The sequence below is a fragment of the Amphiura filiformis genome, chromosome 17, assembly GCF_039555335.1.
Source record: "Amphiura filiformis chromosome 17, Afil_fr2py, whole genome shotgun sequence".
NCBI lineage: Eukaryota > Metazoa > Echinodermata > Ophiuroidea > Amphilepidida > Amphiuridae > Amphiura > Amphiura filiformis.
Window position 1 is genome coordinate 44,585,415 of NC_092644.1, and position 16,257 is coordinate 44,601,671.

At 36.2% G+C, this 16,257-nt stretch overlaps 1 protein-coding gene across 2 annotated transcripts in view; it reads left to right on the forward strand.

The window, feature by feature from the left end:
- The window catches only part of LOC140137857 (neuronal acetylcholine receptor subunit beta-4-like), a 62,022-nt gene that overhangs the window by 39,840 nt on the left and 5,925 nt on the right, over positions 1-16,257 (forward strand). Inside the window, exons 2-4 of one of the 2 annotated variants that reach the window (XM_072159657.1) lie at positions 9,595-9,749; positions 14,632-14,676; positions 15,828-15,937. The exons of the other annotated variant lie outside the window; for it this stretch is intronic. Coding sequence (XP_072015758.1) covers positions 9,595-9,749; positions 14,632-14,676; positions 15,828-15,937 — 310 coding nt within the window. The remainder of the gene's footprint in view (positions 1-9,594; positions 9,750-14,631; positions 14,677-15,827; positions 15,938-16,257) is intronic. 2 annotated transcript variants of the gene reach the window in all.

Sequence of the window (16,257 nt, forward strand, 5' to 3'; positions counted from 1 at the left end):
TTTTATTTTACATTGACTCAATATTGCATTGATATAAACTGATAAACCTGGCAAGATCCAAAAGTAAGCTCTTAATAATAATATTTATTTATTCATTCAGGAAATAATACCGAGCTATATTTTGATGCTAAAATCAGTAGAGAGCATACATGTACACTGCACAACCAACCAGGATAGAGTGAACAATAACCAACGAATTTTTGACAAACCTGGCTATAGGTTTTTTAATGGTTTAATAAAAATAGGAAAACAAAACATGTTTTTTTGAAATAGGAAAACAAAACATGGATGGGCATTGACAATTGTTGTATAATGGTTTATGGAATGATGTCCGTAGTGGTCAGCGACAACCTGTAAAGTGTGCTGAGGCTTGTGGATCAATGTCTAGGCGTTGTGCCTGTGCGTAGCTCAATATAAATCACTGCGCTTTGTTTTAGGTGGACTGACTCTATATGTTTCCTCTGGGTCAATCCATATGAAATCAAGGAGGCGCCCCACCTGACCCCCTCAGATTTGCTTTATATTTTAGTCATATGTTGTACCTGTAAAAATATTAAAAACCTGTAAAGTTGAGGTCTGTAGCTCTTACGAATTTTCTGTGGCAGCCATTTAAAGTTGGAGTAGGGGGCTTCTAAATTTGGACCCAAGAGAGAGGGCTCTGAAACTTTGTATACACACTAACTGCATGCCCAATTTGTCAAAAAATAAAAAATAAAAAAATTCTGGTAATTGCGCGTTGTGTCACGGGGTCATTAAATATGCAAGAAAAAATGCAATGTTTTGTAAACTGGCAAGTTTAGCCCCCTAAATTCACATTTTTTGTCAGATTAATCATTTTTTGTTATCACTGATGCTATATATATAGGATACATACAATGCATATCCAAAAGATTGAGGTCACAACTCATTTACATTTTGAACAGCGCCCTCACGAAGATGAAATTTATTGCAAATTCAACATGTTCAGGGGGCCCAAAGTCGATGTGGTCCACCTTCAAAATTTATAAAACGTCACTTTTATATAACTACTAGTCTTAAATTACAACTTTGCTAAGTCCCAGTAATTGTTTAGATTGACTTCATATAAAACAACAAGCCCAAAGTTGACCATTTTCTCATGATTGCATGTACTGCAAATGTGCCGAATTTGGAAGGCTTAAAAGTCAAATTGCCCCCAATATTGAAAATAAAATGGAAATAAACGTAAATAGGGCCAATAACTACGCGTCTAGTCATTTATTTTCAATATTGTGGCCATTTTGACTTTTAAACCTTCCGAATTCGGCACATTTGCAGTACATGCAATCATAAGAAAATGGTCAACTTTGGGCTTGTCGTTTTATATGAAGTCAACCTATAAAATTACTGGGATTGAGCAAAGTTGTAATTTAAGACTCGTAGTCATATAAAAGTGAAGTTTTATAAATTTTGAATGTTGACCACATCGACTTTCGGCCCCCTGATTTTCATCTTCGCGAGGGCGCTGTTGGAAATGTAAATAAATGGTCACCTCAATGTCTTGGATATGCATTGTATTTGTCCTATATATCGCATCAGTGACAACAAAACAATTAATCTGACAAAAATGTGAATTTAGGGGGCCAAACTTGCCAGTATACAAAACATTACATTTTTTTTGCATATTTAATGACCCCGTGACACACCACGCAATTACAGACATTTATTTTTTTTTTTACTTGTTGACAAATTGGGTATGCAATTATTAGTGTGTATACAAGGTTTCAGTCCTCTCTCTCTCTCTTTATTAGGAAGGCACAGGCTCCAAAAGATGAAATTTATTCAAAGGGCAACCTTTGGGTACTAATTTAGATCACCCTACTCTAACTTTAAATGGCTACCATAGAGAATCTGTATATATTGAAAATGAAATGGAAATAAAAGTAAATAGCCAATAACTACTCATCTAATCATTTATTTTTAATATTGTGGCCAATTTGACTTTCAACCCTTCCGAATTCGGCACATTTGCACTACATGCAATCATAGGAAAATGGTCAACTTTGGGCTTGTCATTTTATATGAAGTCAACCTAAACAATTACTGGGACTTAGCAAAGTTGTAATTTAAGACTAGTAGTTACATAAAAGTGATGTTTTATAAATTTTGCATTGTATTTGTCCTATTAATCGCATCAGTGACAACAAAAAACAATTAATCTGACAAAAAATTTGAATTTAGGGGGCCAAACTTGCCAGTATACAAAACATTACATTTTGTTTGCATATTTAATGACCCCGTGACACACCACGCAATTACAGACATTTTTTTTTTTTACTTGTTGACAAATTGGGTATGCAATTAGTGTGTATACAAGGTTTCAGTCCTCTCTCTCTCTTTTATTAGGAAGGCACAGGCTCCCAAAGATGAAATTTATTCAAAGGGCAACCTTTGGGTACTAATTTAGATCACCCTACTCTAACTTTAAATGGCTACCATAGAGAATCTGTATATATTGAACATGAAATGGAAATAAAAGTAAATAGCCAATAACTACTCATCTAATCATTTATTTTTAATATTGTGGCCAATTTGACTTTCAACCCTTCCGAATTCGGCACATTTGCACTACATGCAATCATAGGAAAATGGTCAACTTTGGGCTTGTCATTTTATATGAAGTCAACCTAAACAATTACTGGGACTTAGCAAAGTTGTAATTTAAGACTAGTAGTTACATAAAAGTGATGTTTTATAAATTTTGAAGGTGGACCACATCGACTTTGGGCCCCCTGAAAATGATGAATTTGCAATAAATTTCATCTTCGTGAGGGCGCTATTCGAAATGTAAATGAGTTGTGACCTCAATTTTTTGGATATGCATTGTATTTATTCTATATATAGCATCAGTGACAACAAAAAATAATTAATCTGACAAAAATGTGAATTTAGGGGGCTAAACTTGCCAGTTTACAAAACATTACATTTTTCTTGCATATTTAATGACCCCGTGACACAACGCGCAATTACAGAATTGTTTTATTTTTTATTTTTTTGACAAATTGGGCATGCAGTTAGTGTGTATACAAAGTTTCAGAGCTCTCTTTCTTTTTATAAAGAAGGCACAGACTCCCAAAGATGAAATTTATTTAAAGGGCACCTTTTGGGTCCAAATTTAGACCACCATACTCCAACTTTAAATGGCTGCCACAGAAAATCGGTAAGAGCTACAGACCTCAAATTTGCAGGTTTTTAATATTTTTACAGGTAGAACATATGACTAAAATATAAAGCAAATCTGAGGGGGTCAGGTGGGGCGCCTCCTTGATTTCATATGGAATGACCCCTCTACAATATATCACTAAGGGGCGGTGCAATAATTATGTGTACCCCGGGGTGGTGAATTATAGGGAGGGGGGCAAAGATTTTTTGGCAAGCCAAAAGGGGGGGGGGCAAGCATTTTTTGGCAGGTCGAAAGGAACGGTCAAGCGATTTTGGCAGGTTGAAAGGGGGGGGCAAGCGATTTTTGGCACAGATATTTTGGGCCCCGTTTCTATATTACGGGACATAGTGGGAATCAGTGGCGTCATTGTTCGTGAAGTGTATCAAAACCTTCAAAGTTTCATTTATGGATTTACCAATTCTAAATGCAAAAAAGCCTTCAAATAAACAAGATGTACTTAGGGAACAAACCAAAAGATCGATGACGTCCTATAAACGTAACTAGTTTCGTTTCTCGGTCGACCCCCTCCCTCCCTGCCAGAAACATAATAAAGAAATGTTGAAAATTTGACATAATAATAATAATGACACATTCTTGAGACCGATGTTTTTGTACAAACGTAATCGAGTATTTTTACCCCCTCCCTCCTAAACGAAAATAGTTTCGTTTATAGGACGTCATCGATCTTTTGGTTTGTTCCCTTAGGGAGTGTTCATTAATACTTTGGTAGGGGGGGGCTGGTCTTCCTCAAATTTTTCGCTTGAAAACTTTTTTGACCCCCCCTCGATGGACCGCTAAACTTTTTTGACCCCCCTCTTTTGACAGACAAAACTTTTTTGACCCCCCCCCCCATTATCGTATAACAAACATACTTAATAGTGTTGTTTCCATTGGTGTGGTATCTGGGTCACATGTCATTGAGGGAGGCAAATGTTTGAAACCTTCCCGGTGGGACAATTGCGCATGAAATACAAGCACAAGGAAATTTTCATTTTATACTTAATTTAGATTTGTCCCAAATCAGGGTGTTTATCTGATTTTACAGGGATAAATGAAATAGAGGATTTATTTGGAGGTTCATAGGCACATCAGCATAATTTGGATCCGTGGCTATACAAAAGCTCGCGAACCGCGCAAAAAATTTGGCCATATTGAAGCTTGAATGGTCAAATAGTCCTATTGTTAAAACTTGAACTAATTTATGCAAAAATCTATAACGGTCAAATATGAGATTAATTTGGTCACACAAATGTACACAGGTATCAGTTTTGGCCCCCAAAGACTGTGGTACCTGGGGCTGTGCCCACTCTGCCCTATGGTAAATCTACCCATGGGCCTATGTGTACAAAATAATTTTGCAATGAGAAATATTAAACTGAAGTGTGCAGTTTACGTGCAAAGAAATCCAATTTATTTGCAATATTTTCTTGATTTAGTTGTATTTTGATTATCAGATTGGTACATAATCATATTTGTAGCCTTTGAAGAGATATACAATTCTATGAAAAAAAGTGCCAGTATTTCTTAGACCAACCCAGATGTTGCATGTTGCTGATCATCTTTAATGTTAATTAATAGATATGTATACACTAAGTACATGTGCCATCATTTTTCAAACAAAAGCACTGAAAACCAAAACTTGCCCATGTTAAAAGTGATATAGAGGGTCTCAATGCGCGCGAAGCGCGCGAAAATTTTGGGTTTTGAAGAGGAAAACTTTTTTGCCCCCCCTTTCCTACCACCTAAAACTTTTTGGTCCCCCCTCTTTTAAGGTCCAAAACTTTTTTGCCCCCCCTCCCTTTTTACCAGCCCCCCACCAAAGTATTTCTGAACACTCCCTTATGCTTTATTTGTTTGTACCACTCTAGGTACAGGGTGTCCCAAAAAAAAAAGAGGCCCCTCATTGCGCCCTCTTTTCTCCTATTTCTGACAAGTTGATTAAATATATGTAAAGAAACCTTTAATCGTTAGCTTTAATAAACCAAAACAATTATTTCAATCGGCTCACAACTTTTGAAGATATGCCCTTTTGAATAAAAGTACCAGTTTTTCACTCTGTCCACGGATAGCAAACAGAGTGGTTGGGATGGCTCATGCTGTGGAGTGGCCTGCACGATCACCAGACCTCACACCACTTGATTTGTTTCCTTTGTGGCAAAATCCAAGATCTTCGCAAACGTATTACTGAATGCATTCGCAAGTATCCGGCGCACAAGGATGGTACACAACGCAAGTGATGCAATGAGGACCAGGACTGAAACCTGTATTCGCCAAGGAGGCAACCAGGTAAACGGCAGAGCAGCACAGTAAAGTCACTTCAGAAGAACCAAGGACAAGCTAAACAGCCTTTTAGGGCTACCCTTTAAAAAGAGAAATGACTTATAAGTATTGTAAATAAAAAAGAAAGCAAGATACAACAAAGTAAGAAACATAATAAAACAAAAAGGCATAAATAACCAAGAAAAAATAATTGCAAGTAAAGCAAAAGAAGTCCCATTCGGCATCCATTTTACCCACAAATTAATGACACTATTAACAAAAACCATTACCCATAAACCCACCGGTAAAGCCCATATCATAAATAAAGTTATTTTATAAAGTTATCATTGAGGAATGTTTGATATTCATGCATGGTATGTGTACTCCTTTTCAATCCAAACCTTCTCCGTGGACAGAGTGAAAAACGGGTACATTTCTTTAAAAGAGCATATCTTCAAAAGTTGTGAGCCGATTGATATAATTGTTTTGGTTTATTAAAGCTAACGACTCACGGTTTCTTCACATACCAAAATATATTTGATCAACTTTTTAGAAATAGGAGAAAAAGAGGGCGCAATGAGGGGCCTCTTTTTTTGGGGACACCCTGTAGATTGTATTGTGTATTACTGCTATACAAGCATATTTTAAGAATTTCCTATGAGCTTTCAAAAGTCATCATGCTAAAATATTAATCTGCAGACTTACATCTTTCACATGCACCTTTAATTTTGCACCTGTGATAAATATTTTTATGCCAAACCCCATGGTAAACATGACAGACCTCCGACATTTCTGGCTTAATACAAAGTAGGTCACCCGCTGATGATAAATTGACTAGGCTGAACAAGTAGCTCAAATTGCCTAATTACGCCAAATGCATGTTATCATAGTCATCAATAATGACCGACACGTTTTTAGCTTTTCTTGTGGAATCAAGTGAAATAATGTAGGTTTGTATATAATAAGTCGTTTCATTGTTTAACCTTCTGCAACATGAAATAAAATATGTATATATATATCAGCATAAGGCCATAGAAATATTTGCTTGCCCTCCACCGACCGACACGAAATTGGCCAAAATCATGGTCGGCCATTTTCAATTTTTTTTTTTTAGATTTTAGTTTATAATTGTGATTGTTTTTTGGTTACTTTTTCTGTGTGTTAATGTCATTTCAAAGCTACATTTAGCCAACAACATTTTGTTAAGAAGGAAATCAATGAAATCATTACTGTAAACTCCTAACATTTCTTAATTTTCAAATAGGATTTTAACTTTCATATCCCGAGCGAGGAGAATAGGTTTTTGGCACCATAAACACACACTGACCAAAGACAGAACAGCCGGTGTGAAATCAACAGCTGAATTGCCGTGTATAAGAAGTGAGCAAACTAGTAATTAGGCAGATCATAAAGCACGAAAGTTTTTCATATGTGTCATGACATAGAACAAAGGTCGGATTTAGCAAAATCTATAAATTGTGCCTCGACATATTACCACATTTTACAGATATTATTCACATTTTACCGAGTGAAAAATATACACACCGTTAGACGGCTCCAGAGGTCTCTTTAATCGCCATGGTCAAATTAATCATGAAAACTAACCATGGAAGCGTTTCTATGGATTTCAATTAGCACTTTCTTAGCAGATCTGGTAGATCTTGTGCATCAGGGACGTGCCAAAATACCGTTTTGTTTTAAAGCCACATAGTCACACTGAATTGAAGTTACACCCCTCCTCCCCCCGAATGTACATGGTATGGTTGAGCAAGTGTTCGCGGAAATTTGCTATTTAATGTGGTTTTACAAATAATTTGGGAAAATGAGCTTTCCGGATTGCGTAAACACCCAAGTAACCCGACGTAGGTGTATAGCACGGTGAGAAAGCTGTAAAGTCTTTATTGTTTGATGCTAGTCACACCATGAAATTCCTGCATGGAATTCACCCTTTTATACGTGTATTCCCAGCAAACACCAAAATTATTTAAAACGTTTTATACAGGCTATATTTTGGGTTTTTGGTTTGGGTAAAAACATTTTAATAACATTGAATGTCGGGTTATGTAACGGTCATGAAAATATTTTAAAACGTTTTGTATGAAAACACACAACACAAATATTTGTAAAAATGTTATTTGCAAACATTTGTTGCCAAATAATTTGTCAACACTAAAAATAACATTACAGGGTGTCCCAGAAAAAATTACCGAGCAAATAAAATTGAACGTAAGTCGAGAAATAGACATCAGAATCAAAAAAATTAAAATGTAGCACATAGTTTATTTTCTTGTGCATTACATACGAAAATGTTATTTGATTCGGTTGACTGGTTACGAAGAAATGAACGATTACATAATGCGTGCATCAAGTCAGTTCATTCCAAGTTTGCTCAACAGGCGCTTTTTACATACTCGCTCACCGCTTCCTAAAGTTTGTGTATCTCATTCAATTTAGTCCACATTATCTATTTTGTAACTGTCATTCATGCTTTCACTGAAGATAAATAACAGTTTGTCCGAGAAAAATTTGATTTCTGCATTTGGAAACTTTCCAACTTCAATTCTTTATGTTGTGCAAATATGTTATATTTTGACTTTCCAACGAATAACAATGATCAAGTGCTTACAGCTTTACGTGTGATTTTTGATTGATATACCATGCAACATTAATGTTGAAGTTTTAAGAGATTTAAACTTTGCATTACAATTTCTTGGACATATTACAAAAACATTAATGTGTGTGAGAATTTTTTTCAGCCATCTGGAATTTTTTATGCAATAATTCTTGATGCAACATTTATATCAACATTAACGAAAAAATATATTTACAAGTACCGAGCATCGTCTTACATGCTAGCTTTAATTTTCAATATCGTGCAGGTTTTCAAATTTGAACAGAACCTAATTAAATGTTTTGCAAGAAACAGATTGTAAAAAAAAAACCAAAAAGGATTTCATAGAACAAAATATAAAGCCCATTGACAGTTACCTACTAGTACGGTATACATTGAGTTGAATGATCATTCTTTCAAACTTGGAATGAAGTGAATTGACGCATGCGTTATGTAATCGCTCATTTCTTCGCGATCAGTCAACCGATTCCAGTAAAATTGGCGTATAAGATGCAGAATAAGATGGGCTACACGCTGATGTTTAGATTTTTGGATTCTAATGTATATTTTTCGACTTACGTCCAAATTCATTCGCTTGGTAATTTTTTCTGGGACACCCTGTATATTAGAATATTTGCAGTAAGTTATCATAAAAAGCTTTTGAATGATATTAAAACATTTTATACCCTTTATACCCTTAACCTTTTGCGAATGATGTCGAAAACGTTTTGTGTTTGCTAGGCTACGCACGGTAGTTTGATGTAATCATTTATTATGTAATACTAAACATGTATGGGGCTCGTCCGGGGAATAGGCAACGGTAATGGTTAAATGGGTATAAGCGCAGTGATTTATAGTGCGCTACGCACAGGCACAACGGCTAGACGTTGATCCACAAGCCTCAGCACACTTTACAGTTTGTCGCTCCTCACTACGCCCCCACATCATTCCATAAACCGTTTAACAACAACACATGGACTTTACACACCCTAGACATTCCACACATGACCATCGCAACCAGGATCAGCACACATGACCATCGCAACCAGGATCAGCTCTCCGAGTGTCGTACGGATTACAACGAGACAATTAGCAGTAAGTTCCTTGTCCAAGTGAATTTCAAGGAACTACATTTTCCACGAGAGCATACTATACCACCACCAGGGTTCGAACCCATAACCTCTCGCACCATAATCGAACGCCTTATTAATTGAGCTAACTTGACTAACCCTTTAAAAATGCCGAAATCCCTGCTTTCTTAGAAAATGTTCTTTTATGGCGCATTTCTAGAAATCCGGAAAATTTCACATAGTCCTGTATATAGGTCAAAGATCATTCCCAATCACATTTCTTTCGCTTTTCTAAAGACCTCACAAAAAGTAACACAGCCGTTTGTAAGTAAATACGTCTATAGCTTCAGAAAAAAAAGACAGGCGGTTTATGTACGCGCATTTTGATATCCCGTTCATTTAATTTCGTTCAATATGAACACAGCAGTATTTTTAAGGATAATAATTGTTTGTCTTTTTTATTGGTGTCCTAGGTTTAGATGCAATTAGCGCCGAGACATCCGAGGAGAGATTATTCCAAGCTTTGTTTAATAAAACATACGACAAACGTCAACGTCCAGTAAACACATCTCATCCGACACCAGTGGAAGTCACTTTCTACCTGTCTGTTCAAGCCCTGCAAAACGTTGTGAGTATCAATATGTTCGTTAAATTAAACAGAATTGCATTGTTAAATAGCAACGAAGATGAACTATCATGATCAGTGGTCTTGGCTTTTAACATGTAGCCTCCGATCTAAAGCAACCTGGGGTCCATTCAAGTTCACTAAACTTTACATCGTTCGTAACTTACGACTCGTCGTAAGTTCCATTTCACTAAACTTACTAACGAACGGTACCCTTTGTAAGTAATAGGGATTTACTACAGGGTGGGTCACTTCGTAAAGTTACGTCTAATATTGGGTATTCGTAACGTTACTTGAGCTACGAAGAGTTAAAAGTTTATTGAAATGGACCCCAGTCTATAGCTTCAGAACTAAATCGTATTCACAATATTTTATCATAGAAAGAAATGTGGTTAATATGTATGCACCTTCACCCAATTTCGTTCAATATTAACAACACATCAGTACTTTTAAAGGAAAAAACCCGAATTTGAAAATTTCGATCCGCAATCACTGGCATGTGAAACCCGTTATTATTTCCCCGCTGAATTCAAATCAATACAAATTTACTGCAACTTTAGAGCTACCTTTGCTATTGTTTGCCCCTGGTTATCTTTTAAGGGATGGGTTCATTAAAGTAGCGTTCTCCGAAAAGTTTTTCGATAAATTCATTAATTTCTCAAAAAGTAAAAATCTCAGTTTAATAAATAACGTTTAAAATGAAAGCCATTATTGGGGGCCTAATTATCGTATCATTATAATAGGTCTGGCACCAATGCAAGCATTTGTTTCGGTGTCCCAAATTCATAGTAAAATATGCTGACGCTATTTTTTACAAATCGCCTGGAATTGCATATTTAGGTTTCAGCGATTGCTGAAAAAAGACGGGTATATTTCTGAAAAGCGTTTCCGCTTGGAATGTAGATGCCTCTTGTGGAGCTTAATGTCGGTGATTTTAATTTATAAGCTCTTTAATTGACAATTTGCAACGTCTTTTGCACACCATGCGGGTCGCCTGCTTGAATCCCGATATTTTAAAAAATTATGGTTTTTTTAAACCAAACAACCAGCAAAAAGAGTTCTCTAAACTGTCCTCTAACCGCAGATAACATTGATCGACTGTGCTATCGGTAGAATTTAAACGCGAACCAAAAGTGTTCGCCAAAGTCATGTAAATATGGACTATCGCGGAATATGGCGTTTTAGTAAAAAGTTGCATTTTTGCCAGTGATTTTTCTGTTCTTGCTATGAAGAACATTATGAACTTACCTCAAACGTAGAACATAGTTGGCAAATATATTCCGGTTCGACTATGACTTATTCCAGATCCTTGATCTTTGCTATTGGCAAACTTATGAGCATATTTGTATTTTGTAAAATGGCGAAAATATTGCAAAACTGACTAACCCACCAGCCATACTTTAACATCTAGTTACAACGTGTCATGCTGTCCTTTCCGATTTTGACAGAATGCCGTAAGCGTATTGGAATTCATATTCTGTCCTATTTGAAACAATTGATTCGAACCAACGTCCTTGATTCTACTGTAATGTGTTCAGAAGTTTATGGATCTTGATCAATTGTGCAACAGCTGTGCTCAGTCTGTCGTATAATAAGCGTCTCTTTGTTATTTACATTAGATAAATGAATGGGAAATAAAGAGAGTTTATTATCGTGAGTTCTATATATGTTTTTGGTTTGGTTTATCACTATGCACAGCTCCAAGATATAATATATAGTACGTTTTATTTTTTTTAATTCATCCCATTATTTTGGCTTCAAATGGACATAAACCATTTTTTACAGTTATTACTGATATTATTTCTTGACTTTTGGTAAACCGAAATAATAAACTATAAAACCATTAACTTATGGAATATATTTCCTATAAGGCGCGTGAAAGTCGATTCCGAGTTTATCGTCCCCCGCCCGCGTCACTTTTTGGAAACCAAAAATACCCGCGTCAAATTTTCAAAAATGCCAAAATAATTCATTATTTCCAAAGTATCAGTGTTTTCACCAGTTTTAGCAATTGGAAACATATATTTTTTTTTTAAAACATATATTCATAACTTGGAAGCAAAAGCAGGCTCTTTTCTAACTTTCCTAGTCCTTACCCATATAAAAACATGTTTATAAATCACATGTATGAGTTTGGCTTTAAATCAACACGCATTTTATAGGTCAATAATGAAATCTGATGAAATAGTGACAAATGAAAAAGTCACCTCACCAACCTGAAAAAAAGGACGATAAACTCGGAATTGACTTTCATGGACCTAATCTATACTGTCATGTTGGTGCAAAGTAGAGCATTTGAGATTGTTCATCAGGTGGTAAAAGTTGTTCCTGAGAGCATCTTAAGTCCCGCTGCCTTCAAATTTCAAGCCGTAACAGTATCAGAAATGTTGAATGATACCAGGCAGCTGTTAATTGCCTAACCCGCCCCTCCCCATAAACCCCGGGCCATAAACACAACACATGCCCCTCACATCCACACACCTCGCTCTGCTTTCACTTTGCAATGGAGCTTATAACTCCCCATTAAGAACTCAGGAAATCATTTTGTATTCTTACATGTCAAAACTAAGCATAAGCATGCCATTATCTTGCTATTCGGGGGGGAGCACTTCAATTATATGAGATCTACTAATGAGGCCTACTAATTTCAAAAGACTATTCAGCAACATCATCAGGGATAAATATAATAAAAGTTGTAAATGAAACAATAAAAGCGTCTGAATCAGGATGACGATAGATCCAATGGGAAAAAGTGTGTGTGTGGGAGGTGAGAGGGTGGTGGATGACAAACCATGTGTTCTGGGTCAGGGTGATAGCAAAAGGAGGGTCTTAATTTAAGGGTTATTCAGTGATCCCAGCGAAAGTATAAAATGGTAAAACAGATTTAAATTGTATATAAATAAGTGAAGGATAAATCATTAAAATTGTCATTAGATATTTTAAAACGTTTTGGCAAGAACCGAGGAAAGCAGCAGTATTGATACAGTTGAAGCCCCGCCCGTTCAAATGCATGTACTAATTTCTCTACTAAGTAGAGAAATTACAGATTCATGTAAAATAACTTATTTTATCTTTAATACAGGGCTTAATGTTTGCACATCGAAACTAACAAAGGTGCTGGGCAGGGTGCTAAAATCTAAATTTTGCTGATTCATGGATTTTTACATTCTCCGGATGAAATCACTGAACAGGTTTTTACAGCCCAACATAGGCTGGTACGCATCAGTCACCTTCACCATATACCCTAGAAAAAAACGCCACTGAGCTCCCCCGGACAAGACAAATTTCAATACCATTTAAATTGAGAGGTACTTGCCCACTGAAGCATGATTAATAGCTGCTAGTATTGCATAATATTGTAAAGCGTTTTCTATCAGGCCGTTGCAACTCATATACCAGCGCAATGCAAGTAAGTGGGGACACCATCGGCTTCCCCCGTGTATTAATCACAGGTGCCATTATCACGTGACTGAAGAAAAATGTTGCTGCCACCACAGAATTAGAGACAGAGAACCGGGACTCGACCGCCATCTTGATACATTATGAATATATGAATATATAATTACAGAAAAATGCTGCTGCCACCAACGATAGCTAGTGATATAGGCTACGTAAATCGCGTATTTATACAGCCTGTCTCAAAAAAAATTGTGCAAGTGAAAAGCGCCCTCTTTGGCAATTAGAAAATACTGTTGTGACAAGATGCTTACATCAACGTCAGGGGCACAGTCTTAGCTCTCAAATGCCGTTTGTTCTGTTCAATTTCCTTTTTTTAATCTCGAGATATGTTTCTTTAACAACGAAAGGGTAAAATCACAATTGTGCCACTTTTACTAGGGAAGAGAGCTGTACAAGTAAATCAATGATAGCTGATGTTGATGCGTCTAATGCACCCCCCCTCCCTCGTGAATTAGACGCATCAACATCAGCGCGCATGCATTATTTTGTCTAATTTCTCTCCCAACAAGTAATACGCGTTCATTAACCTACAAGTGTGCAATATTTGTTTGTCTTTTAACATGTTTTGAGTGACAAAGAGAACAGTATTTACCATGATAAAATCATTTAATTTTACAGCAGAATGTGAAATTTTTTTTTTATCTTTTAATCTGTTTTAAGTGGAAAAAGAGAATCATTATTGCTGTATCATGATAAAACAGTAAAAAAAATTGTATTGTTGTGTAATTGGTGCATTCTTTTGATTTCACGAAGGAACTGTTTATAAACTTGATGCTATCACTGATTTACATGTAAAGCCCTCTTCCCTAGTAAAAGTGGCACAATTGTGGTTTTACCCTTTCGTCGTTAACTAAGCATATCTCGAGATTAAAACAAGCAAATTGAACAGACCAAACGGTATTTAAGAGCTAAGACTACGCCCTTGACGTTGATGTAAGCATCGTGTCACAACGGTATTTTCTTATTGCCATAGAGGGCGATTTTCACTTGCACAATTTTTTTTGAGACAGGCTGTATAAGGACTTATTTCTTGTCACTGTCCTCACGTCGGTGAACGGAGTTGCAAGTCGTGCTCTATTTCGCCCATGTTTCTATAGTGTACACAGAAAAAAATATTACTAGAGTCTGGTCAGTACTAAATGCGCAGAGTGATTTTATTTATTGTATTTTTAATCAAAAGAACCACTTTTTAGGTAAGTTACACAACTGAAGTTGTGATAGTATTGAGATACAACAATATCATGGTATAAACAAGAATGTGTTCCTTTGGTAAAAATTTCTATTGTCTCTACCCTTAAGATAACAAAAGGTTATTGATAATGTATTTGATAATGCATTTTGCTTTCGATAAACGTGTATTATTTACTTAGTATCCTCTTATGCATGTTATCATTTTTGACAAATGTTTTTAGTACATTTTTAATAGAATGAGAGACTTCAGATGATAACCATCATTGCGTGGGTGGGAATGGTAAGTCAAAAATGACAATTTGAACTAGGCTGTATTCAGTATTCAAATGTATATGTATCGAAAAGTCTGCATCTATTTGGTATCCATCAGATTAGTGAATAGGCTATATAATAGACAAATCTATAACATAATGCAACCGTGATTAACTTTATAAGTTATGTGAAGTATGTTTTTGTATGTCAAAAGGAGACACTTCTTTGTGCGACAGTCGGTCGTTTCCAATATGAGTTTCAGGATTTGTTTTGGTTTTATCACATGGTTTCCTATCATCCTGCCTAAGCTCTTGACTGACGTCATTACCGATATCTTATATATATTTTTTTAAATTATCACTGTGCGGAAAACGAAAACTTGTAGTGTGTGGAAACAGCAAAAAAAACCAGCCTGTGTGATTTTTATGGCATTTGAGTTTTTTGCATATTTGTGATGCTAATTATCAAAATGTTGTGGTTACATTACATGTATATGATTTTCATATCAAAGCTGATCAAGACATTTTACGAACAGCAGTTATCTATTACTGCGTATCTACATGTACTTATCTATTGTTTCACCTACTCTAGCCACATTTTCCCACAATTAGAAACAATTTGTATTGGTAACCCAATAAAAATTAAGAGGAAATTGACGTTTTCAGCATGAAGGATGGTCGATTTTTTAACTGAAGAATCTTCCAAATCACATGCTGCCCTTTCCTGAGATGTGATGTATGTGGAACAGCCTGATTTTGGGTCTGTTATCGCCTATGAGCTGCCCTTGTTCACCAGCGGGTGCGACCTGTCCACCACCAATACTTGGAACCTGCCAAGAGTTCTTGTCTATTGGTTTTGTGCGAGAGTAGGTCTAATGTATTCTGTACTGAATTCAATGCAACTAATGCAGCACGAGCATTAAAAACTGCTCAATTGCAGTCCAGTGTAAAGCCCGGGTGTGAAGTCACAAGGAATTCGCTGTTTAGTAAAGGCTATTCTCAGCTTCTGGACAATATATTAATAGTGCCTGATGATACAGTGGTTCTCCGATTTTCAGAGAGTATGTCAATTGTTGTTACCAGAATTGTCATTACACTTATATAAGCCTTATATAGGCTTATAGTATTGTTCATTCCCTTTGTGTGTAGTATGATTAAGCCCATTCTCTCTTTAAAACAGGAATGGACGGATTATCGTTTAACTTGGGATCCAATATTGTTTGGTGGTACAACTCGAATTTCTCTTCCAACCAATGACCTTTGGACACCACGAATAGTTCTAGAAAACTCGTAAGCTGACAGGCGTAAAGTATGAAAACAGCATTTTATTTTAAATACAAAATATTCACAAACCCTCGAAAATTTTCAAATTAGGAGATGGTGAGTCTGACAGCATACCGGTAACAGGGGTCTTTCGGAGCTTTGAACGGTCTGTCTTGGCTTTCTGGTTGAAAATCCCCTGAAAATCGATTAGTAGTAGAAGTACTAGTAGTAGAAGTAGTAGTAGTAGTGGTAGTGGTAGTGGTAGTGGTAGTAGTAGTAGTGCTAGTGGTAGTAGTAGGCCTAGTAGTAGTAGTAGTAGTAGTAGTAGTAGTAGTAGTAGTAGTAGT